This window comes from Octodon degus, unplaced genomic scaffold, assembly GCF_000260255.1.
Source record: "Octodon degus isolate 3935 unplaced genomic scaffold, OctDeg1.0 scaffold00021, whole genome shotgun sequence".
Lineage (NCBI taxonomy): Eukaryota > Metazoa > Chordata > Mammalia > Rodentia > Octodontidae > Octodon > Octodon degus.
The window spans coordinates 19,831,258-19,858,711 of record NW_004524597.1 but is presented as its reverse complement, the minus strand read 5'-3'; the positions used below and the strand labels follow the sequence as shown (position 1 = coordinate 19,858,711).

The 27,454-nt window shown below is 36.8% G+C and overlaps 1 protein-coding gene across 1 annotated transcript in view; it reads right to left on the bottom strand.

Moving 5' to 3' along the window:
- The window catches only part of Abcd2 (ATP binding cassette subfamily D member 2), a 63,966-nt gene extending 37,919 nt beyond the window's left edge, over positions 1 to 26,047 (bottom strand). Inside the window, exons 1-6 of the mRNA XM_004628063.2 lie at positions 24,866 to 26,047; positions 23,233 to 23,413; positions 18,181 to 18,302; positions 15,937 to 16,105; positions 15,127 to 15,221; positions 11,130 to 11,275 (exon numbers count right to left, since the gene is read on the bottom strand). Of these exons, the coding sequence (XP_004628120.1) occupies positions 11,130 to 11,275; positions 15,127 to 15,221; positions 15,937 to 16,105; positions 18,181 to 18,302; positions 23,233 to 23,413; positions 24,866 to 25,801 (1,649 nt within the window). The 5' untranslated portion in view covers positions 25,802 to 26,047. The remainder of the gene's footprint in view (positions 1 to 11,129; positions 11,276 to 15,126; positions 15,222 to 15,936; positions 16,106 to 18,180; positions 18,303 to 23,232; positions 23,414 to 24,865) is intronic.
- Between the last annotated feature and the right edge of the window lie 1,407 nt (positions 26,048 to 27,454).

Here is a 27,454-nt window from a genome sequence, read left to right as displayed (position 1 = left end):
AATATATGCAGTGTATTATTTGTTGAAACTGTACTTTCGATTTGATTTGAAACTGTCTCATTGCTATATGTTTATCAATAAAACTTTGAAAAGGAAAAAAAAAGAAATTCACCTATGTTAAAAAATAAAAGAAATTCACCTATGTTACCTAGAAATATTCAAGGAACAAGAATTTGAAGAGAATGCATTTTCATGTTCTATTATTATAGGAATGCCAGGGCCAGGGATATAGCGGTGCCTACCTGGGAAGCATAAAAGTCCTGAGTTTCTCGATATCAAAATTTAAAAAAGAAACATTATAATTATAGGGATTCCAAAAATGGGTTACTAGGTTTCGTTTTTTTTGTTTTTTTTTTTTTTACCAAGAATCAAACTCAGGACCTTGTGCTTGCCAGGCAGGCACTGTGCCACTGAACTATATTTCTGACAGATCACTAGGTACTGAAAGAGTTAAGTCCATTTGTTTGAAGTTCATTTGCTTGAAATATGAGATCTGGTATTCCATTGTTAATTTATTTGTTTAGTTGATATATTTATGAAAGTGAGGTATTGAGTTCACCCACTCTGACTGTGTTATTTACTTGTTCTTCAATGTCCATGTTTGTTTTATGAAGGAGGTTGAACTGATATTTGGTCATATATATTTAGCCATTGTTGTCTCCCGCTGACTTGTTTCCTTAACAAAAATCTTTTTTGAAAAAAAAAAGAGAAAAAACAAAACAAACAAACAAACAAACAAAAACGGATGGGGAGATAGCTCAGTAGAATAAGCACTTGCCCGGCAAGCACAAGGGCCTGAGTTCAATTTTCCATTCCGGGAAAAAAAAAAAAAAAAAAAAAAAAAAAAAAAAAAAACCCAGAAAAAAAACCTTTTTTGCATATTCTGATCAATTTTCACTTGAAATTTACTTTAGGAATTAGACTGCTATTCATGCTTGTTTTGGGGGTCCTGGTACATGGAATATTGTTTTCTATTCTTTTAATCTGTGCATTTCTTTTTGGATCAAATGAGTCTCTTGGTTGGACAAGACTCACACTCTGTTTCTGGATACATCTGCCAGCCTATGTCTTTTAAGTGAAGAGCTGAGCCCATTTATATTTAGAGTTATTACTGCAAAATGATTCATTCCTGCCATTATATTACTCTGTTGACTCCCCCAACCTTTCGTTTAGCTACTCTCCTTGCTTAATACATTCACTTCATGTGACTTTATTTTTTGAGGGGTGGAGGTGTCCATTGTCCCTAAGATATTCTTGAGTGTATGTTGGAGTGCTTGTTGATTTTCATAAATTTCTGAAGGTAGTCTTTGTCATGGAATGTCCTTATTTCATCAATTTTGAAAGATAAGTTGCACAGGAATTTTCATTGAAATATTAATTGAAACACTGTACTCTAAGCTCCAAATGGACTTTAAAGTTTGTGCTGAAAAATCTGAGTAATAGTAATGGGCTTACCATTATAGGTGAATTTTTGCTTTTCTCTGACAGATTTTAAGTATCTTTGTGTTGGACTTCTAAGATTTTTGCTAAGGTAACATTTTTTATCACAGACGTTTGGTGTTTTATAATCTCATTCACCTGTATGTTCAGTTCTTTCCCCATAAGTGGAGAGTTTTCTGTTACCATTCTATAAGTAGATTTTTAAATTTTATGTGTGCTGCCCTCTAATTTCTAACTCCACTTTGCCTTAGGTTGGTCTTCTTACCATCATCTGGCAGCTGTTGGAAGAATTTTCTTTGCTTTTATCATTTTTAATATTTTGTTTAGTATATCATCATGTGATTCCATTTTGTCTTTGCTTTCTGACACCCTCACTGGTTATTTCTGTTCCTTATAAATTCAGTAGAATCTTTTATTTCTAGGATTTCTGTTTGGCATCCTTTCCTGGAGTTTCTTTGGTAAATTTGTCACTTATGTTTTGAACAGCTCTTCTATTTTTTTTTTTTTATTTGTTTCTTCTTTAAACACATTGGTCAGTTTGCTGGTTCCACTATCTTTTGGGTTATGTGATTTTTGAGCTTTCAGTCTTTTTGCTTCAACATTTATGCAGCTCAGCTATGTAGCATTTGATTTCCTCTCTGTTGTTGGAGCCTTCTGGATCTGCTCTTTGAAGCCATTCTCTATTCTTGTTTTTCATGTTCTTTTGCATGTGTGTGTATGTGTGTGTGTGTGCATGTGTGCACACATGTACTGAAGGCTGAGATCAAATAGATCGAAGAGAACTGATTGTGAGTATGAGAGAATTGATGTTTAGTTAGGTTCTGTTTTCCAGTGACGTATTCTTGGCTTTGTCAAGAAGTATTGTTTATTACTCTAATATACACAATTTTACTAGGTTGGATCCTGTCATTGTATTGTAAGAAAAGAATTTCTACTGGTTTTAAAACAATCAACAGATCTAGCTATACATCAATTATAAACATTAAAACTTATTTTTAAAAATAAATTTATCCTTTTATCAATACTCATTACAGAATGTATCACACTATTTGCCAGGGATGTGGAGGGTAGGCTGAAAGAGAGGAAGGGGACAGGTATTTCAAGCATGGATTTTGTATTATACGCTGCTGTCCTCAATGTAATTACTTAGTTCTTGAAAACATGTGGTAATATTTAATCATATGTCCCATCTTGCATAACTATATCTGTTAATCTGAGCAACAGATTTGACGATCAAAATAGGTAATGTATCAACCACTGTTCACCAGCTATTCTTGTTTTGAAAATCTGTAACATATGAATTGTTGTATGTTATCCTGTTTCTGTCTTTGTTTTTGTTTTTCTTGCTTTTGTTTTCACTCTTCAAAACAAAAGAAAATTATAATAACATAAAAAAGAGGAAGGGGAAAAGGAAGGGGCTATGTTAGTGGGAAGAGGGGAAGGTAAGACAAATGTCAACAGGTAAAAAATAGGTGGGAGATTCTGCTGTAATTTTTACTCTGGAAGAAAGGGCTAGTGCTGATGTCACTGTGTGAGTATTTGTGTAGGTGAGAAATGGTATGCAGATACCATACCATGGGTATGGGTGGACCTGTATTTAGAGACTGAGGGAGGCTGTGAGACTGTCAGAACCTGTTAACATATTTCAAATTAGCTTTGCATGGATCCTCCAAGCCAAATTTTGTTAAGGCTACCCTGACATGCCTTGAGTGGTTCTGGTTAATTACAGCCCTGGTTAACCCATATTCTCTAGTGCAGATATACAAGCCCCTGCTACTGATGGGTGACAAGGAAGAAGAAGATGGAAAGCAGGTGAGAAAATGAGGAAGACAGAAGAAAAAGGATCAGGAGTAAAATTTTGAAAAATGAAAAATAAAAAGTCTAAAACAAGGAGAAGGTCAAAGGGGGCAATCTGAAAGAATAAAATAAAGTAACTAAACAATCGCAATAAAGACCAAGAATAAAAAATACATTTTTTTTTCTAAAATGAAAAACACACCCAAATCAAACAAGCAAGCAAGGAAACATCAATTACTACAGCTCAGCTAAGTAAAATTGAGTCTTCCCACCGTGTCTTAGCACTGACCCGGGCGTCCCCACACTTCCCTCCCCACTGGAGTCACTATCTGGAAGGACCCACACTTGCCCCTGGGTGTCCATTCCCTGCTGCTCAAAACAGTGCAGCTGTCAGTCCTTCCACACCTGCATCCTGTCTCTCCCTGTGCTCCAGCCACGAACACCCACAGCCCTCTGTGGAGTTTGAAAGACTTAGCTGTCAGGGCAGAGAGTAAAGGTGGCATAGTTTGCCCAACCCCCGCTCCCCAGTTCCCAGTTCTATATCAGTGTTCTCCAGGGAATGTCTACTCTTGCTCCTTTACTGTGAGGCAGGTGTCACAGCTGCCTCAGTGTCTTCCACCCACAGGCTTTCTTACCTAGTATGTGGCCAGGAGACCTCTGGCCCAGGTGCCACTCTCATCTCCCTGCCCACAGGTGTCCACCTGTCTCTCTTCACCTGGCCCAGCAGTGGGCCTCCTCTGCCAGCACAGGGAGTGGAGCAGGAGCTCATAGTCTCAGACCTTTCCGATATTTGGGGAAGTATAGGCCAGCACCTGCTCTGAGGGCCCTCTGCCCTGGGTGCTAGTCTGGGTCTCTCCCCTCACAAATCCACCCCATACCCCCACCCCCACTGTTCTGCTCTTCACTCTGCATACTTGTTGCCCACACTGCTTCCTCATCCTCTGCAGTCACAGGTGCTAGAGGCCCCTCCCAGGGAGCCCACATAGTACTGAGTGTCCCCCTGCCTCTGTAGGAGAAGGGAAGGTGTGACTTTTGTTCTGTGTTGAGCCCCACTGCCTCTCCCCAGTCTTGCTGCCTGCAGGCACTGTGGTGCTACTGTTTGCAGGATGTTCTGTCCCTCCCTGCTGGGCCCAGTAGGGAGCTCCCAGTACTTGCAAGGCTGTCAGCCAGGCGATTTCAAGGGCTGCCTCCCTGCTCCCTTACTGGTCCAGTCCTGAGACAGCACGTAAAGCAGCAGGGGTGGGCTGTCACAATACAGGAATTTCCCCTAGATGCTGGACTTGGGTCCAACCAGATTCTCTTTTGCTTCTCCTCCCCATCAGACTGCACTTCTCTCTCTCCTGCCTCAGGGTACTGGCTTTTCTCCAGGCCAGTTTGGAGACTCCCACTGTGGCAGTTGTTCCCCTAGGCACGCACTTCCTCTCCTACTCTTCCTACTAAAACTGGAGGATTTAGTGGCAGCTCACTGAAGTGCACAGTGCTCTGAAGAAGCTGTTAGACAAACACTGACTTGCTAAACAGCATTCATAAATTCAGAGTATCTTCTGGCAAAGGTGGACTATCAAGAGTGTTGTGGACCCTGTACATTAAAAAAAAAGTGGTGTGGGAACAAACCACCACCATTTTTGATTAGGTTTTTTAAGGAACAGTCTGTAAAATTTAATGTGTAAGACTACCATTCACTCACAAAGAGGGCAGCAGCTCCTTAGGTGGAAATGAGGACAAGGACGTACACTCAGATTACTAGGCCGCCTGAAAAGATAAGTCAGGTAACGTCACTTAAAGGCAACAGTTCTGCAATGCCTGGGGACCAGCAGGACGGACATCATTATTTCCTGTGTGTTCTGATGACGTAATAATAGGGAAGATGAGTCTGACAAAGAGCTGCTCTCAGTGTGGTGTGTGAGGGCTGACTGTCAAAGGGCAGCCTTGCAGAGGAGTTTCCAAATCCCAGAAACAGAAATCTTTTGCTTACTTGACTCTAACTTTTGTGACCAATTCAGACATTGGAAAAATGGAGGCAGTTCATGGCAACTATAAAAATCGTAATGAAGTTTCAGAGATTCTGGCAAATAAATAACACATTGTTCTGTTCAACTTTTCCTCATTTTGAATACCTGTATCGTATCGTGGTCTTCTTGCACCACTATAACTTTCTTTTTTCAGTACTGCAGATTAAGCACAGGGCCCTGTGCATGCTAGCCAGGCTGTGGCTACATCGCAGTCCTTGCAAGCCTCTCACTTTCCCATTCTTTTACTTTCTCAGGCTATGAAGTCTTGGAAGGACAGATGTATGCACAGGCTACCTTCTCATGCACCACAATGTGGAGTCTGACTCTATTTCAGATCTTGCTGGGTGTTATGGGTTGTGTCTAGTGGTCCCCCCAAAGCTTCATGTAAGTCATGAGGTAGACTTCTACATTTGTGATTAACTCATGGTCCATGGGATTAAGGGTGTAAGTGCTGCTGGGATTATGGTTGTGAGTGCTACACCCAGGCAGGGGCAGACAGCCTGACTGCAACTTAAGGGAGACTTGCTCTCTGCGGCCACTGTTGCTGCTGCTCCTCCCATTTGCTCTTGCTCTCTGCTCTTCGCCACAGCCATGAACAGCTGCCCTCTGCCACGTGCCACTCTGCCTTAGAGCCAGCTGAGTATGGACTGAAACCTCCAGTGACTGTGAGCTAAATAAACCTTTCCTTCCTTCATTTTGAGTGTTGGGTATTTGTCCCAGCAACAAGAGAAGAGCAACTTAGACACTGGGCTTAGTATTTGGGGATGTCATTTTGAGTAATAAGAAGACTGTGGTTAAAAATGTCTGACCTGAGATATTTCTGCCGAGAAAGAGCAGTGAGAGAGGGGCATTTGAAATATGATTACAAGAGCTGGGCATACAGCTTAGTGGCATAAGTGTCTGCCTGGCAAGTACAAGATCCTGAGTTCAATTCCAGGTACAAATAAAAGTAGTATGATAGAATGCAAAATTCTGCTATCTGTTGTCAGTGAATACCAGCTCCCTCTTGTCATTCTTTCTTCTTTCCCTCCCCTCCCCTTTTTACACTATCGGTTCCCCCAAATTCCACCACATATTTCAACTTGTCATTTTGTTGAATCTTAGCATAGTATATTTTGTTAGCAGATGAACTAAATAAAACATAAAGGGTTGCTTCATGGGTTTCAGTGGTTGCAGAGAGAAGGATTATGCAGAAAATAAGTTCCAGGATGATTTTTTAAGGACATCTGAAATATGAGCACCAACCTTCATACAAGCCCAAGTCAAGATTCAACCAGACTCATGAACTTAGTTCCTATTGCAGGATGGACATACTGAATTATAAAATATTATTCATATATAATTAAACATAAATACATATTATTGACATTAATACTCAAAACAAATGATAATATAAATTATGATTAAGTATTTGTAAATATCCAATTGGGGGCCTTTTGACAAGAAGTAAACTCCTATGTAAACAGATGAACTCAAGACTCAGAGCCACACAACCAATCAGAGTACAGACACCACATGACTAATGTGCATACAAATGGACACGACTGTGTCTACCATGAATCTTCATCATCCAGTATGTCATGTGCTGTAACAGACTTGATTAATGTACCCATATGAAATAAATATTTTCTGAGTTTTGGTGCCTGCCATCTTTCATCGCTTTTGTGGTAGCACTGCTCTTAACTGTCATCATTTTTGTTGCCACTCCTGTCTCCTACGTCTTCAATTAACACTTGATTTAATAGAAACCTCATGAAGCCCAGCCTGGGAGAGATTGCACCTTGGTTGAAGAATGCATGGGACAAAGCCCCTGAGAGCTGTGCTGCTAATGCGCTACGAGCAGGCTGCATGGACAGAAGTGCTCATTTGTGCAGAGCTCCAGTACTGGAGACTCAGGCCAGTGCTTGTACAGGAAATGGAGCCACAAGAAATACAGGTTGGAATTTGAGGTTTGGAGAGTTTTAACAATGTTCAGAAGATGATGACATGAATGCATTTGAATAAATATAGATTTCTGTATGTGAATAAATGTAGAGTTTTATACACGAAGAGGTAAGATATCTCCTGAAAATAAGCCCGATGAAACCTTTTGCAGCAGAAATTAATACAAGATATAGTCTTAATTTTAGAGAAATACAGTTATAGGCCATAAATTAATGGATTAGTGAAATCAAGAGCAGGGGATTATAAATCTACCCTTAGGGCCTTGAGCAGACAGAGACAGTGCAGTAAGAATTGCCAAAATAATTTAGGATCTGTCAGTAAAAGAATAGGCCTGGGGGTCAGGAAAGCTAATGCAATAAGGACAGAGTTTCAATTATCAATTTAAGAAGTCTAGCTTCAGTGCTCAGAAATTTCAGTTTCCAAATGATTAAAACGGCCCAAATATTTTTGAAGATCCTACTGGAACAAGACTGATTTCCTGCCACATGCCATTGACTTAGAGTGGTGAACTTATATTTTATTTTAGTTATTTATGTATGTATATATCCATTTATTTATTTTTTGTGGAACCAGGGATTGAACTTAGGCCCTTCTGCTTGCCAGGGAAGCACTTATTCTACTGAGCCATCTCCCCGGCCTGTGAACTTACATTTGAGATGGACTCCTTCTTTCTGAAAATGTACTAAATGCTCCAAGAGTTAACATATCCCACCACCACTAAAGATAAGGTGCATACAAACTGTTTCGAAACTAATTCATCTAGCACAGCTATTTGTATTCTTCAACTCAGGCCCACATTTTCTTTTATCTGGTTTTCATTATTAAGACTGCTAAAGTATTGGAAGACACTTACTGGGAAAACACAGAGGTGACCTCACAATTTCCTAGGAATTCAGACTTCCCAGCTTACAGTCGCAGGAGCACTCTTTGTAATAATCTAGTTAGAAAATAAGAGGATTAATATGCCAAGGAGAGCCTTCTCCTCCATAGTTCACTCTTTTCTTTGTATGCTTTGTGACATTATTAGAAATCTATGTTCAGGGCCGGGGAGATGGCTCAGTAGAATAAGCGCTTCCCTGGCAGGACCTGAGTTCAATCCCCGGTTCCGAAAAAAAAAAAAAAAAAATCTATGTTCATAAATGTATTGCATCTTCCCATAAAACTAATAATTAATGTACATGCACATTTGATAACAGAATAAAGTACTCCATCTGCTACCAAAAAGTACTTCTATCATAAAAAGTGAATATAGGGTGAATAATGTAAGTTTGTTTTATGACTTGTAAAAACTGTACTTATGTCTCGATTCAATGCTGGTTTTAATTTTTTCCTGCCAAACTAGTAGTTAATTCATATTCATTGATATAAAGTAAAAAATTAGATTATAATATTAGAGTATCTTAAGAAAAATTTAAGATTTACTGACAAATATTTTTGAAATAGATCACATACTTTTCTTTTAATTAATAAAATTATATAAGAATACTTTTGGATTTTTTACTTGAAAAAAACTGGCAGCTATTAGAATATAAGAAGCTGGGGGCCAGGGAGACGGCTCAGTGGAATAAGCGCTTCCCCTGCAAGCACAAGGGCCTGAGTTCAATCCCTGGTTCTGGGGAAAAAAAAAAAATAGTTGTAGCTCCCAGAAGAAGCTGGGGGCCAGGGAGATGGCTCAGTAGAATAAGCGCTTCCCTGGCAAGCACAAGGGCCTGAGTTCAATCCCTGGTTCCGAAAAAAAAAAAAAAAAAAAAGAATATAGGAAGTAAATACTACATTTAGACTCAGTTTATATATTTCTTTAAATATGTTTTACAATTTTTGTAAGGCTTTATAAAAATTTTGAACACAGTACAAATTTTTAGGATTCTAGAAACTAGTAAGGTAATAACTTTTTAAAAAATAATCATTATAAAAACATTTTATCCTTCAAAAGAGATTTCTCATTCTTATTTTTCTCTTTAACTAGGCGTTGGTGACCTTTCTGGTTAGGCAATAATAAATTTCATAACCAAGACAAAGTTTCCCAGTGATTTATATTTGTTTCAAAATAAAATGGTTCTCTCTGTAGACAAAATGAATTTATAAATTTTCATGAATTTATTCACTGCTTGGAAATATCTTACATCACTCAAGTCAAAGGACACTGAAGTGCTGTATCTTTCGTATTATATGTGAAATCTATAATAGCTAAAATGTATACAATTTATTCATATACCTTCATTTGTACCAAGAGAGTAGAGTTCTATAACAGGATATTTTCCTCATGATTCTATGTTTTATAGTTTAAATAAAAAATTAAAATAGGGCTGGAGAGATGGCTCAGTGGTCTAAAGCACCTACTTGAAACAAGCTTGGCAAAGCACAGGGACCGCGGTTCGATCCCCAGCACCACATGCCAGCCAGACCCGCCCCCTGGTGGGCTGAGCTGGCCACACACACACACACACACACACAATAAATAAATGTAATAAATAAAAAATAAATAACAAAAAAAAATTAAAATAAATCTCCTTAATATGTTAATGTTTGAAATACTCTAGGCAGTGTAACTTAGCATTCAGAATCAGCAATAACCCCCAAAGATTTTAAAGTATAGACTGGAAGAAACAACAATTACAGTGTCATAAGAGGCTATATATATTTAGTGTTTAATATATAGTGTTAATATATTATACATATGTTATATAGTATGTTTCATATAAATACCAGCATGATAGCTCATGTTCAAAATTTCAGCTATGGTAGTCCTCCATGTTCTATACTCTAGGTAACTCCTACTTTTACGGGTCTTACTTTAAAGAAAATAAAATAATTTTAAAATCTTCATTTGCCTAACTGCTACATAAGATCTAAAAATTAGACCAGTAGGCAGAATGGTAGCAAAGAAAAAAAAGGGGGCTAAGGAACCCTTCAACAAAGAAGGGGCAGAGAAAACATAAGATTGCGCTATACTTGAGCTCAGGTTTGTATGTGCTCTAGTACTGTCCTTTCAGCCAGGGAGCTCTGTAAGGTTCCACAGAACTCTCCTCCGACCCAATGGAAACACACTGTGTGATGTTGGCTTAACCAGCACGGTACCACTTGGGAAAACTACCAGACCAAATTAATGTAAGTACAGTCTTTTCTTCAAACCTCATTTCTCTTATCCATAAGACACATTCCAAGTTCTCAAGAGTATAACGTTGGGGGGCCTGCCTCTTAGCTCAGGGGGCCTGCCCCTTAGCTCAGTTCTTTAAGTGGCTGCTTCAACAAAGCAGTCAGGCTCTGGTTGCTGTGCTTCGATCCCCACAAGTCAAGCCAGCCAAACCTGCCCTGAAAGAGTATAACTTTGTACTGAGACATTTCTATATTGGTTTTTTATTTATTTTATTTATTTTTTTTTGCAGAATTGAGGACTGAACTCAGGTCCTTGTATATTGCTATAAGGTATGACGGTTAAAGATTTTAAGACTGTTATACGTTATACTCATTCTTAAATCTATTTTAATTAAGGTAGCTAAAAGAATTGATCTGTAGCATAACCAAAAAAGGTTATTTTACCAAGGTGCTGAAACATAAATGACAAATTTTAGAGTGTATGGATGCAAGAAGCTTGATGGAGAAATTTGTATACTATCTAAATACTGTATTTCCTGTGAGAAGAGATAAGAAAATATCTAGGGCAATCTAGGTATTCTTTGAAATATTCTAACATTTTTTGAGCTTAACACCTGAAGTTTTGGAGAATTCACTATGTCTAATCAGATGTGCAAATTAAAATAAGTGGTATTATTATAGAAACTATTAAAGTCACAGCAGTAAGAAAACTTTTCGGGATAATCCAGTTTTAATTTCCTCAGTAGCTTCTCTGCATGAAAATGTCCTTCAAGCCCAAGGAACCAAAATAATTCTACAGCAAAAGGATATTCTTTTTTATGATATAGAAGAATTACTTACCTTTGTGGAATATAGAACATATGTTGAGGAGGTGGTTTATAAAGGACTCCTTCATACACAGGCCAGAGCCCACTTAAAATTCTGAAGAGAGAGCTTTTTCCACAACCATTGGGACCAGTTATCAAAAGATGCATTCCTTCTTGTACCTAACATCAAAAATAAAATTAGAAACTGCAATATTTAAAAATAATTTCTTTTGACAACATTTCAAAGTGATTTAATTTTTTAAAAAGCATTCCATTACATGATCACCTTGAATGAACAAGAAATAAAAAAAATACTGGGGTAAGCGCATCAAGTTTGGCTGCGGCAATTCTTTTAAGGCCAAAAACACCATAAAATAGTTTAATTGCAAAGAAAATGAATCTTCTTGGAATAAGTACTGACTTTCCAACATTTTAATTGAAGTATTTTTATCAGATATAGATACATACAAAGAAATAAAACAAATCATAAAATTTGTTAAAAGACAAATCATACAATTTAAATTAAATATATTAAGTTTAGGGCATTTATATTAATATTTGACTCCGTTTACAGTGACTAAGCCATAACTGAGAGGTGATGATTCTCTGAAGCACAGCCACTTGAAGGGCCAGCTAAGGGGCTTCATTTGTACTTCAGCAGTGTGAAACACTTCAGAAACCACAAAATGTACAATCAACGAGAGAAGCTGACGCTAATTCTGCTTTATTCACAGATGTAGAAAACCAACAGGAAAGCAAAAATTGCAACTGAGTTTTAGGTCCAGGGATGAATTAAAACATACTGTCATTCATCTTTATGCACAGGTTCTGCTTCTAAGGATTCAAGCATCTGTGCATAAAAATAGCTGCGGCCAAACTGCATCTGCACTGGATGTGTTTAGATTTTTTCATGAGTGCCACCCCAATGAAAGGACTTGAGCGTCAGCACATTTTGGTATCGGCAGGTGTCTCTGCAGCTATTCCCCAAGGATAGATGGAAAACAGTATGAATACAAATAATGTGTCATATCTGTATACATAAATAGGCCATGTCTATAGTATCCATCAAGAAAACAGAAGTTGTTTATTGGCTACTGGAGTCTTCCTTTTATCTTCTATATTATTTATTATTTAAATAGTTAAATTTCATGAGTTTCTATTTCATTCAGCAGTAAAGAAGAATTGTCTTGTTATGGTATTTAAAGGGTAGTGTAAAGAACAATCAAGAGGAATGCATTAAAATTTTCATTTTTATCTGATAAGAACAAATAATGTTTTATAATAAGTGATATAAAAATGAATACATTTTGAAGCCACAAGAGCTGGAAATCTACAGGACACATATAAGCGTAATTTTGTATTCAATGGTAATACAAAGTGTTTATGTCCAAGTGTCAGTGATGTATAATACATCATATTGAAACCTCAAAGATGAAAGAGTGTTATACTACTAATATCCCAAGAAAATTTGCTCACTGAAAGGAAAGGTACATGCCTATATTGTTCGATCAGTTTTTCATGCCTATATCTTACAATATGAGCAACTACTTTGAAGATAATATACAATGTACTAACCACTGCTATTGTCCTACAATCTTGTTTTGCAATTTTATTGTTGGTTTTTTTTTTTGTGGAACCAGGGATTGAACTCAGGCCCTTGTGCTTACCAATGAAGCACTTATTCCACTGAGCCATCTCCCCAGCCCTTGTTTTGCAATTTTATAACACTGTTTTTGTTGTTTAGTTTTTGTTAAAATTAAAAAAAGACCTTGCCTGGCAAGCGCAGGGTCCTGAGTTCAATCCCTGGTACCGCAATAAGTAAATACATAAATAAATAAAGCTACAGATTTTCAAAACAAAATGATAGGAAATTAAAGGTGGTTATTGTACTACATGTTGTTATATTAAAAGTAGTTGGTCAGATTAAAGATATCAGAGTGCAAAATTGATTAAACAATATAAGCACTATCCTGTCTCTTAAGTTTTAAAACATGTTCTTTCTTACTTTTTATAAAGAAGGAAATTCAAAACAATGCTGACTATAGGAGGGGACATACTTGTTTCTGACTTAGGGGGGAAACTACATAGTATTTTAACTTAAAGTATGACATTATCTGGTTTTTCATAAGCATCTTTATCAGGTTGAAAACATTTTAGTGTTTTTGATATTCTTTGAGATTTTTTAAGCTGTCAGTGGACACCAAGAGTTTTGCAAACGTTTTGTCTACATCTATTCAGATAATCAGGTAATTTCTGCCTTTTATTGTTATTACTGAAAGTAACAGTGATGAATTTATAATGTCAAACAACCCCATCTTCCTTAAATAAAGTCCACCTGGTCATGACGAGAAAAAGAAAGAAAAAGAAACTAGAAAGAATTAATTTGCTTGTTTTCTTTCACTAGAGAAGATTGAAGTGTAAATTTTAGAAGTATAAATACTTTCAAATGATTTTTTTAAAGGTAACCTGCAAAAGCGAAAAGCACATTCATGAACCTATTTTAATATGGTCAGTTTCTCTTAGGAATGTGCAGAAATTTAACCCTTTTTGAGTGGTAATTGAAGACTTCTTACATTTGTATTTTCTCAGCACAAATTACCCAATGCCTCTAAATAACATGTTCCAGAAAAAAAGAATTCCTACATTTATTGAATTTTCTTCTGCAAATTATACTTCAAATTTGATGGCTAAAAAAGTTGAAAATCTCTTCTAGAAACGTACTTATCTGCACTGATACAGAAGAAATACAAATTTCTATCATGTGTTAGAGACTCAAGAACTAAAATATACCTTCCTATCTAAGAAATAATTATCAAGCAGTATACTATAAAAGTGTGTATCTTTCCAGGACTTCAATGTTCACAGATCTTCCACTAGATTAAGTAGGTTTAGTTCATTTTATAGAAAAGAATCAGAGCTTGAGTGTGATACTTGATCCTATCTGGTTCATAAATGTGACAACTGGGTAATTCACCCCTTTGTGTGACATGTACCTCCCTAGACTTGGACACGGCATCAAAACCTGATGTATGGTAAGGGGAGAACAAAAGAAAAGGGACAGAAAAAAAGATTCCACTTTATCTATTCAAATAAATGAAGCAACAAGAATGGATATCATAATACCTAACTAGACCAAAAGGAAAACAAACAACTAGAGAAACGTCCTAAGTGACCACTGGCCATGTTGCTAACAGCTAAGTCCATAGTGGCATGTGGCATGAGTACCTACTCTCCTGCGGCTCAGGGCATCTCACCCCTCCATTTCGCTTCCAGCAACTCATCTCCTCTGTAAACGCATCTTCAATAATTAAGCCCAACTGAGGTCCATTTTAAAATCATCAGTACATGTGCTGTCAGATTTTAAATCTGATGATCCAGTTCAGTTTTTGGACTTGTTTGAACTAAGCTCAACTTGTTTTGCTACTACAGTCAAACAAAGTGTATGTTTGAATTGTGCAGTGTCTTAAATCAGGGCCTCAGGTTTCTTTGAATATTTTAAGTCTTGGTTTTTGTAATTAGTATGTGGGACAATAAATAAATTATTCTTCACAAAATTAAAAACTAAATTTGAATCCATGAATGTTATGATTATTGCTAACAATAAATGTGACTACTTGAGTGGGAATTGAGAAAGTGTAGCAGAATTAAACCTAAACTTGACCTTTACGTTCATATTTTAATAAGTATGCTATACTATAATCTTGTATTTTTAAAATTTCTATAAAGAAAATATTTGAATTTCCAGATGCTAGTTTCTGAGAAAACATCTTATTGTCCTCCAAAGCTACCTTGACTAGGCTCAGTGCACTCTGATTTTGATTTTCAACCTGGTAATAAAGCAGCAGAAGTCAAATTCCTCTGCTTTCTGGGGAAGTAACTGCTTCTGTAATCGAGCCACTGTGCATACCTTTCTGGATTTCCCCTCCTTTCCACATGCTCCTCCAAGTATATAACTTAAGGTACATGAATTCTGAAGTTGTTTTGTATTAGTGTGATGGCAACAATCAGAAGGTTCTTGAATATCATCTTACTTTGAAGTTTAGCCTCGAAGCCACCACTTCTCCTGCTGGTGTGATTATGGGAACATTTTCACAAATAATGTCATGATCCACATCAATAACTTTTCCTATAATTAAGGAAATAATTTCAGTTACAAAAGTAATCCCAAGTTACTTCTAATGACATGAAGTTAAATGCAGCATAGTGAATCAACTATAAGGATAATTCATATAGTAATAAGGCAAAAGAAAAATATGAGAATCTATATATGAAAATCTAATGTAAACTTGGATATTTTGCCATATGTTTAGAAAATCTTTCTGAGAAACACGATTTGATAACAGCCTAAGGTCAACATCATTACGATTGCACAGCTACCCTAATTTGCTGTACTCCAGTCAAACATGGCACAACTAGTCTACTTCCCGGAATAAGCTCTTTAGACAAAAAAATACAATGATGCAAAAAGTACATTAAGAAATAGACTAATACATATTAAAACATGATAATAAAAACAAGCTTAAAACAAAGCAAATAAAAAACCAATGCTGGTTCTGATTCTGTTAGTTGAATTTTAAAAGCAAACATTTTATTCTGCCATATGTGCTCTTTCTGAAGATAGCTAGAAAATTTTTTCTAATGAAATATAATATTTTTAGGGTAATATTATTTATTAGTCATCACCCTTCAAATTATAACACTAATTTTAGGGATAGCTGTTTAGTATTGGTTTTCTAAATGTACCTAGCTTGAAACTATTAAAGTCTATTTTTTAAAAAGACTGGTTCAATTGATAAGATAAGACTTTGACAGGATGATGCTGAAACGCTTGGCTTTCGTACCTTTAATGGCTAGTGTGTCGCTGAGGGGTAAGTCTATGTTAGTTTCACTCTTGCTACGATTTTCGGGCTCTTCAGTGGTAGCCGTTCTCTTATAAATGCCTCTTTTTACTTCATTAAAGACCCAAAACATATTGTACACTCGAGCAGTATAGCCTGCTAATTCAGTGACCTAAAGTCAATACACAAAGAGAAAATAGGCTTAATATATCTTACACAGACTTTTAAATTCATATGTAATTATGTAAGCTTGAATTAATGTTAAAGATTGCATTTATTACACATGAGAAACAGTACGTCTAATAAGTAAAACAACAGCAAAAAACTCACCAATAGAGTAATATGGCAAGATGTCAACATAAGCTTGATTGGGTTGTAAAGCACATAAAATCTATTCATCCTCATTATGGATCAAAACGAGGTGTGAACATTTCAGAATATTCTTTCTTTTTTTAAAAAATGTATTTGGTACAGCATCTGCAGGGTCTACAGGGTCTCATTACCCAGATTGCACTCGTAGTGATTCTCCTGTTTTCAGCCTCCCAAGCACTGGGATTACAGGCTTGTGTCACCACACCGAGTCTCAATTGCTATCTCAGTGCTCCCTGGGGGCAGGACTGGCACGGCATGCAGGGGACTGAACCCTGGCCACTGCGCTCTGCCTAAGCAGTTGCTTTAGCCTGCTGAGCTATCTAGCTGGCCCCAGAATATTATTTATTCTTAAGGATCTTCTACTCAAATATCTAACTTGGCTCTTGTTCATGTGACAAATTTTACTTCCAGAAAGCTAGAAAGTTTGTAAAAAAAATTCAATGAAATGACAATCCTTTGTCTTTGGTCTCTCTTTTTTTTTTTTTTTTTTTTTTTCCTATTTACTGTAGAAGATTTTAAATTAAAGAAAAGCACTTTTTCCTTATTTATGAAATGAGTGTGTCTAAGCCAAACTGACTGCCAACACGGCTATGGGGCCAGAGAAAAATCTGTGCCAGAGGGTAGCAGTTTTGAAAGTGAGCTCAGTGAAAAGCTTCTGCACTTCTCGGTACTAATCCAAGCTTCATTGAAGCCAAATGTGATTCACACTGCAAAAGAAAAATACTAAATATGTGGGCTTTTTTTCTAGGCAAGGTTACAAAAAATTAATAAATCTTGGCCTCAGCCCATCAGGTGCCTCCCTGGTCCTGTTCTTCCAGCTGTCCAACTTTAGTTAACATCCTGCCGTTTTTCTACATAGGACAAGGCCTGTTACCAGTTACTGTGATAGTCAACTCATCTCTTATCTAGGCCATTTTTCTCAATGAAAGAAAAGCACAAAAAATGGGAAACTGATATGAGTAAACAAGGCCTGTTACTAAATTATAATGTGTAACACACAAGTTGTACAAAGAGATAAAGACAGAGAAGGTAAACCCACCCTGTGCATGGAAGATGAGGAGCAGGTGAAGGAGCAAGAAGCTTTTATACATGATTACTGAGATTTCACAGTGAAGGATGAGTGATACTTTTCTAGATAAAGAAAAAATATTTCTTCCCCGGCACCATATGCCATACCAGCCTCACCCCTGGGGTGCGCTGAGACAGCAACTGAGACTGGGCATAGCAGTACCTGCCTGGAATCCCCGTGCTTGGGAGGATGACTATGAGTCTGATCTCTGTAGTGAGACCCTGTAGACACTTTACTTAAACACATTTAAAAAAAGAAGTGCTATTCTTCACTGACACTTATTGAATGATAAGTATATGCTGTCTTAAGTATTTCACATGCATGAACTCACAACAGCCATACAAAGTCAGTACTCTTGTTATTCCCGTTTCACAGACAGAGCAGAGCTTGGCCACAGTCAGATAATTTGTAAGTGCTGAAATAAGAATGTAAACTTAGGCATTCTGAGTTGAGCCTACAGATGACAAATTTTTTTACAATGAAAAAACAAATATACTACAGGCAAGAAAAAGAGGGAAAATAAAGAGTTCAGCAGCAACACCATTAAGAGACGTTGTTCGTCTTGATTATCCTCAGTGGCTTTTGTTAGAGAAAAGATATGCCCCCCAAATACTAAGGAGATCTGTTAATTATATTTTGCTTGATTTTCTTTTTCTTTTTCTTTTTTTTGGTGGAACCAGGGATTGAACTCAGGCCCTGGTGCTTGTCAGGGAAGTGCTTATTCCACTGAGCCATCTCCCTGGCCCCTGTGCTTGATTTTCATACGGCACATTTTATTTTATCAAGCTGACCACAAATGCAGGTACCTCTTTGTATGAAGACATGATCCTTTCAATAGCATCAGCTCCGGAAGCCAACAAATTTCGAGCAGTGGTAAAGGCTTCTGTCCGTTCACTAACCATCGCTTGTTTCTGGCCATCCTCTAGATCTAAAAGCAAATTCCAAAACTACTGAGTTTTTCCAACTAATTAAATGTCTTATTTTATATAAATGATACACCATTTAATAAAACTTAGGCATTCTTGGGTATGTCCCCAAAAGAATTAAAGACAACACACCACAGTGATATATTCCTACTTTTATTGTGGCCCAATTCATAATAGCACAGCTGTGTAAACAGCTTAGATGCCTCTCAGAAAAATGGGTAAAGAAAATATGGTGCATATATGCACAAGGGAATACTAATCAGCCATGCAGAAGAATGAAATTGTGTCATTCACAGAAAAATGGGTAGATGTGGAGACTATAATATTAAGGGAAATACCACACAATTATAAAGGTAGATATCGCGTATATTCTTTACAAAAAAAACAGGAACACACACATATAAGCAAACAAAAAATAAAGACCAGGAAACTGAACTTTCAGGAGACAAGGAAGAGAATTAAAAAGGAGGAGGGAAAAAAGACATAGGAGATTTTCAGTGAGATTGAAACTCATGAAGCTGGGCCAAGGATGTAGCTCAGCTGCACAAACACCTGCTTGGCTAGCGTAAGGTCCCCAGTTTGATTCCCAGTAGCAAAAAAAAAAAAAAAAAAAAAGTAAAGAAAAGAAAATCACGAAGCTCTGTTATATCTGTTACATGCATGGGCAAGTATACCTAACATTACTATTTAGCTTTACTAACAAGCATTGATTTAAAAGACAAAGTTAACTCCATATCAGATTTGCTCCGTATCATACCTAGTAAACTGAACAGTTGCCATTTGAACCCAGGTCGTCTGACTCTAGAGCCCACAGGTAAGAAAATAATAAATACAGGGGCTGGGGAGATAGCTCAGTAGAATAAGCACTTGCCTGGCAATGCAGGGTCCTGAGTTCAATCCTCAGTACCACACACACACACAAAAATAATAATAATAATAAATACAGGCAATTGCTTCCACCTAAATATTTACAACTGGCCAAGGACTGTTTCAAAGTACATTAAGTAAATTATATGCAATTTCACAATAAATTTTAATGATATATATTATTATGATTAATAATAATAATAAATACAGGCAATTGCTTCCACCTAAATATTTACAACTGGCCAAGGACTGTTTCAAAGTACATTAAGTAAATTATATGTAATTTCACAATAAATTTTAATGATATATATTATTATGATTAATAATATTCAAAAATAAGGGCCTATAAAATTTATGTCATTTCCGCAAGGGTGAGTGACTACTAAATAGCAAAATTTGAGGACTGGGGAGGCAGCTCAGCAATGTAAGCGCCTGCCTGGCAAGTGCAAAGACTTCAGTTCAATCCCTAGTACCACATGCTGTGCCAGCCCAGAACCTTGGGCGCACTAAGCCAGCCACCAAAACTGAGCATGATGGCACATACTTGTAATCTGGGGAGGATGAGACAGGAGGCTCACTATGAGCTTGAGCTGTGTAGTGAGACCCTGTTGCCAAATACATAAATAAATCAAAAAATAAAAAAAATTGAATATCACTTTTTTGTTTTGAGACAGGGTCTCACTGTGTAGCCCAGGCTGGCCTTAAACTTGTAGCTACCCTCCCACCTCAGCCTTCTGAGTGCTGGGATTACAGCCCTGTGCCACCACACCCAGCTTGTTTTTGTCTTTTTCCTATTGCCTTTTTCCTCCCCATCCTACTTCTCCTTTTCTGTTTGCTACTCTCTCAATCACTCATCTTGTACTTCCTTTTGCCTTAAAGTGTAAGTAATATGGATTTACTTCTAACAGAAGAGAAATTGAAGTGATGAAGTCTAAATTAAAATAGAAGATTATGTTAGAAAATACAACATTTAATTCTCAGACTTAAACCTTAAAGATATATCATTTTCTATAAAATTATTTTATTAAAGTCAAACTATATTTTCACATGTTACTTTTAGGTCAAGTATATCTAGTGAATTTATGCATATGCTTACAAATATAAAACATATAATAACAGATATTAGAGATTTTGAAGCATACTCTCAAAGAATATTGTCATGATTTGATTTTTTCTTCTCTAAAACTTTTACATTGCTCTTCTCTGTATAAAATCTTTTTAAAAAAGCTTTAAGATACACTTTGTTTCACTTGCAGCAATGGGATTACCAAAATTTTGATCTAATATAATGTTCTTTGAATATGGTTTTTCAAAATTTATTTTTAAGTATCTTATTACAGCTTGCTAAGTAAGCTTGATAGATTCTTCATATGCACTGTTTACTTTTTACTAGTCTCTGTGGGGTTAATTTGCCACCATTAATAGCTACATTTTCTTTGTTCTGTTTGGTATACTCTAGGGTTTTCTAACAACCAAACACTGTTAACAGAAATACTCCATTATGGGATTGCCTCCAATTTACATTATACATAAACTTTTTAATGACTCTTTTTGTTTGTTTGTTTTGCAGTACTAGGGATTGATATCAGGGCCTTTCTGAACTATAGCTCCAGACCATATTTAATTTTTCTGTTTTGAGACAGGGTCTTGCTGACATCCTAAATTTCCCAGGCTGGCCTCAGACATGCCTCCTGCCTCAGCTTCCTAGAGTGCTGGGATTACAGTTGTGTGCCCCCACATCCGGATCAATGACTATTATCACCATCATCATTTTTCTCTTGAGACAGGGTCTTTCCATGTAGTTTAGGCTGGCTACACTATGGAACCCAGGCATGCCTCAAACTTTTAGTGATCTTCCTGTCTCAGCCTCCCACTGTTGGGATTATAGGTGGCACCACCGTGCCTGGTTTCAATGACTATTATCATGACTACCATTTTAATGAATATTTTGCCAAATTTCTCAGTAAACAAATCTTAAACTGTAGACTTTTAAGTGTCTTTTTTATATTCCAATACTCTTTTGAAAAGGTGTTTATTTCACCATGAAGGGTTTATAGCTAAAATATTATTACTAACAATATCTATTCAATATAAACTTAATGCTACTTTTTTGATGAATTTTGGAAATACACAAACAGATACAATTCAATTTTCCCAGTGGCAAATATGCTTCTATTAAAAAGTTCAGTTATAGAGTTTATTTGGTATAGAATGCTTACCATGAAGAACTGACAAATCATAATTTACTAAAGTGAACAGTTTTAGATAAAGAATGATTTGAAGTTAGAAATGCTAAAGCACTGAATCAGTGCTTCAAAATACTGAAAAAAACTAGATATTAACTTGTTTTTATTAGCTCACCCTAAACAAATATTGATCATTAGTTATACATCATAATAACTATAAAGATAGTATGAACTTTGCGACATTCTTGTTTTAGTAATTGTCACCATATATTAAAAAAACACACTCTGTAATTTATAGACATCATTCTATTAAATCTTAATGATAGTCCTTTGAAGGAGCCTTTCTGATTCTCATTTTATAGATAAGGAAACCAAAGCTTGGAAACACTCATGACTAAGAGGATCTGAACAGGAAGGGAAGGAGCCAAGAGTCGAGCAGAGCTCTTTCTAGCTATGAAGCCTGTGCATTCTTTCTGGTTCCTTCAACACTAAGCCCAATTTTGCTCAAGCGGCTTGCAAAGAGAGAAGATAATCTTTTATTTTGGACCAAGAGTAAAAACTACTGCTACTTCAATTAGTGATCCTTCAGTACCCACAGGGGATGGGGAACCTCTGGAGACACTAAATCTACAGGCGCCCCAAGTGCCTTACATAAATCAGGCTTGTAGTCGCATACATTTTACACACTTTAAATCATCTCTAGGTTACTTGTAACACATAATACAATATCGATACTACAGAAGTCATTACTCTACTGTATTCTTTAAGGAGTAATGACAAGAACAAAGTATGTGCTTGTTCAACACAGTTTTTCCAAATATTTTTGATCTGTGATAGGTTGAATTCTTGGATGTGAATTAGTAGACATGGAAAGCTGACAGTAATTTCCCTCCACTCCTGTCAAGTAAGGTTCAAACTCTTTTTTAAAATGAATTTAGGACAGGGTCTACAGGGTGTACAGGGTCTCACTACATAGATCGGACTCATAGTGATTCTTCTGTTTTCAGCGTCTCAAGTGCTGGGATTATAGGCATGTGCCACCTCGCCCAGTCTCAATGCCCATCTCAGTGTGCTCCAGGGGTGGGGCCGGCACAGCACACTGGGGATTAGACCCCAGCTGCTGCGCTCTGCCAAAGCAGGTGCTTTAGTTTGCTGACCTATCTGGCCGGCCCTTAAGATCCAAGCTCTTGTCCAATATTTTAACATTGTTTTCTTTGCCACTCTTTCTTAGTTACTCCAAAGGATGAAAAATGTTGGTAAAAACTGTGGTGGCAGTGACAGGGTAGAATTGGACTGCTATAGCTTGATAACTCCTGTACACCACATGACCAAATCATGCTGCCTAGGAAGTTATCTATGCTACCTACAAGTAGAGGAGACCTCATAACATGACATGTAAGAACTCTGAAAAAACATTCCTTATTATCTAACGTATTAAGCCAACTTTTCAAATAAAAACTCAGGGTAAATTCAGGTGTACAACATTACAGACTAAATGCATAGGACATTAACAGTAAAATATGTTCTTCTTGGTTATACTTTATACTTTTTTTGGAGGTACTGTTTTGAGGACACATGTAAGCTAGAGACTCATTCTGTATTAGCCAGTACAGTTAAAACTGCTCAAAACTGAATCACCAGAAACACTATCAGAGACCTCTACAATAACTCAGAATTGGAAAGGTCTTCTAATTCACTGGTCTCCCTTCTTTAATACTTCTGGTCTCCTTCCTGAACACTGCAAAGCCTGTCATTTTTTTCCAACCACTAAAACCAGAAAACTGGTTATATACAGTTTTATCCACCCAACGCTATCAATGACACCTTCAGGAGAAACAATATTAAGTATATATTTAATATTAAGCATAAATGTCATTACCACCATCTGCAAAGCCAGTTGCAGTGATAATAGGTATAGCCACCATAATTAGTCCACAGCCGCTCCAAACATACTTCATCAAGAACTGCTCTATCATGATGTACCACAAGCGTTTGGATAAAATAAGGTTCATCTGATCCGCTAAAGCTTTGTAACTTTTCTGGAGTTGCTTCATTTCTACCTAGAGGACAAAACAGATTAGAATTGACTATGAGTTATGAATAAACCACATACACCTGAGAGGACTTTATATAATTACATAGATATACTGTATTACTTTTAGTTAGTATAGAATATTTCAAGTCTTAACAAATAAAGGCAGATTAATGTAATAATTCCTTATTACTTAGTTTTGGTTACACTTGCATTATTTGAAAAATTACATATAAAATATATATAAACGGTCTGGAGCCACAGCTCAGTGGTACAACATTTGCTTAGCATGATATATGATTTATAGTTATGATTTCAAAGTTATAAGATGTTAACATTAAATATTGATATTTTGTAACATGTATAAACAATGTTAGATCCTTATTATTCTTTATTACATCAAAATATCTAAAAATAAACGTATGACATATATACATATATGATTAGACTTCACTTTTGAATTTATTCAATCTTGAATTTATATTTATGGAAGAATCTACAGAACACCAGAATTTATTTCATTGTCTTCATCTTCAATTATTCAAAAAATAATGGTAAATCAGCATAATTAATACAACATGCAAACTGAGGCCAAAGTTCAATGGGAGTAGAGGTTCTAAATTGTCCAGTTGGTTCTGGTAGTATAAAACTCTGATCATTAGAATACCATGTTCAACTTTAGAATAACTTAATATTTCATTTGCCAAGTCATTTCACGTGCATCACTTTCAATGTTTACTTTTATGCACTACAAGTTTATGTAGTTGGGTTAATTCAATATAACTTAAATACTATTCCAGAACTTCTTTTCTCCTATTCATTTATTCACTTATTTTAGTTTTTTTTTGTAAGCCAAGCAAAATTTAATTTCACCTCTTGAGTTAAAATGTTTGTGCTGAACACAAACTAAAAGTAATGAAAATGTCATTTTGTGAGACAGTCTGTTATAATTCTTACACCAGGACACAATGTATCAGCCAGGCAAAATTGTTATAATTGTCTTCTATATGGAAGCATGGAGTTTTCCCCCTCATCAGAAACAGAGAAACAACAACAAATATCCTCCTAAATTTTCTGTATCAATAGAAAGGTGTTTATTCTTAGTTTTCATATATATATATATAATATATTATATATATACACACATTTGTATTCTAAGACTATCTAACAAGTAGGATTTAAGTTTTAAGAAAATACTTTCAGATAATTTTTATTGTATTTGAGTAACTGAGTTTATACATTTTCTTCAAATGTTGAAATTTTATTCTGATAAAACCTTAATATCTGCACTTAGCATTCTTTAATAACTTGTGACTTAAAAGGACAATGAAGTACATATTTTAGTACAGGGTTAGATAGGAGAGGAATCCAAAATGCTAAGCAAGTATGCCTGTTAACAATATAGCAGATGGTATGGTATCTAGCACAACAGTGGCTAAACAGTCTCACATTTCACTCATCACCTTAATTTCCATCTTACCTTATGTCCTCTGTAAAAGGCAATTTCTTCCACATTGGCTATAATTCTGGAGTGTACATATCGCAAGTAGCCTTTTCTATGAGCTTCTTCAGCCACCAATTTACCAAATTTGGGCGAGCAGGCTTTCAACACTTTAGCAGTGGCATATATCACAAGTCCTGCTAACAAGGTGGGTCCAGTTGGGCTCGCACCTCTGGACGTAGCAGTCTGGATGAGTGTGTAGGAGGTTAGAATAACATCTAAAATAGGTTTGGTCAGGTTGGAATACAAATGGGCCACTGACTGGGAGAACATCATAATATCCTCAGTGAGAGACTGGTCAGGGTTGGCCAGTCTCCCATCCATATTGATCACCTTATAATAAGTCTGATTTGTAAAATAGGTTTCATAAGCGTAGTCTACAAGGCGAGTTCTGAAGGCCAAAGCCAACTTGCACTCCAGGTACCTTATTGCACTGTTGACGAAGGTGGCAGGAATGGCAATCATAAGCCACTTGACTATTTTGAAGATAAAAGTCCGAGGCTTCTTTTCCACAATGCTTTTCACGATTTTCCCATCCAGACCTGCCACATAGATAGACAAAAAGGTCCTTGAGATTAGAGCCACCGAGTGGAGGCAAAGCCACCCTGTTTCCGTGGTCACAAGTTTTGGAAAGAGAATTTTTCGAAGTTCTAGTAGCTGTTTGAAAAAATCTGCATTCACTCCAGGAGAAGGTTTTTTACAAATGGTCTCGGTGCAATGCAGTGCTTCGTTGTTCTCTGCAGCCCGGCAAGCTTCTTTTTTCTTCCCTTGGCCAGATTGCTTCAAACGCTTGCCAATGAGGGGATAGAGGGTTTTCAGAGCGTATGCCGCAGCCACCAGGCAGGCAGCCCTCTTAGCAACACCCGATCTGGTCCATTTCACTCGGTCAGAGGCTGCATTTAGCATATGTATCATTTTCTCAGTTACTCAAACCAGCTTCAAAAAGAATTCCTTTTAAAAGCTTGTGCTCCACGGGTACCCTCAGAAAATGTTTCAGAGAAGTGCTACAGCATCCCAATGCATTCGGCGTTTCTCCTCTACTGTTTATTATTTTGTTCTGCTGTGACAGATGCAGCAGGGCTCAGCCTCCACTGTGCGGAGGGAGGACGATTTCCTTAGAAGCTCTAGCTGCGCCAGGCTCCTCCCTCGCTGGCCCTTCATTGGCTGTGAGGACAGTGAGACCTTGGAATCCTTGCTGCTTCCCTTTGAACCTTGAAAATGAGGAGCGAGCAAAACGAATTACATCCTTAAACAGGAGTTCACAGAATCAACTATCTATTTTTGGAGAGGTCGAATCAGGCCAGTTGCTGGTGAACAAAACCTGCCCTAGCTACTGAGCATGCTCCACGTCACTTAGAGACCTGCACGAGTTTCAGAATATACATCCTTTCTCCAAAGATTTTTTTTTTTTTTTTTAAGAGACCACAAGGGGAAGATAAGCAGAAAGGAAGATTTGCAAGATCTCCGGTGAGACAAAGGAAAAGAAACCAGGGAGGTCAATGAGGAGGGACAGGAGGAGTGATATAAAGCAAATATGAAAAGGGGTCAGAGAAGAAAGTGACCACTGTGAGGGGCCCCGGAGAAAACAAACTATCAAGCACCAAACACTGAAATCTCCTCTCCTCTCTTCTCCCCTGCCCTTTCCTCTCCTTTAGTTTGTTTATGATTTCATATAAGGTCCTATGTAAGCCGAAACCGAGGGCGTTCATTGTATATAAATAGAGGAGTTGTCCCTAATATAGAAAACAATTCTTTACTACACCTGTAGTCTTTTTCTCTTTTCCTACCGTAGCCTTATATTTACTTCTCCTTACAGTAAGAATCTCCCAGCTTTGAATCTGTTATTTTTAGCAACAGAGCACTGATACATTCCTATTTGTTTACAAGGTGACTAGTAAACGAATGAGAGCAGTGTTTCCCTTCTGCCACTCCCTTGTGCTTTCACATGGACTTTGTATAGCTGTAAAATCAAAATGTAGCTCTTTGGGTGTACAACAGGAGTTGGGCAATGAAGGACAAAAGCTTTTTACTCCATAAAAGTTTTATTGGAATACAGTCACATTTATTTTCTTCTTGTCTGTTGCTTCACAGTCACATTTATTTTCTTCTTGTCTATTGCTTCTTTCATTCCCTAGCAGCAGTGGAGAGCAGCTCCAACAGACACTAAAATATTTACTATCTAGCCCTTTAGAGAAGTTTGCAAACCTCTGTACTAGAGTATAACACCTGCCCCAATGTTGAATGACCTTAATTTTTCAGTTTATTGTGAATGAAGTATTGTCCTCACTTTTATTAGTATAAACATTCTTAAATGTTTAAAAGCCTTTTTTGGTTATAATTCACGTATATTAATTACAAGGATGGCTGCATGGTTCTGCATTTGTTTACATCCAGTCTAGTGGATTTACTAATATAGCAGTGACAAATGTACACAAGTGTGATATCATATTTTTATCATTCCATTAAGACTTACTAAGCATAATATGGAACAGGTATTTTTCATCAAGTATTGATATGTTGAACTTTAAGTCCCTACAGAATATGATAAAAAACATTTAAAAGTTAGAA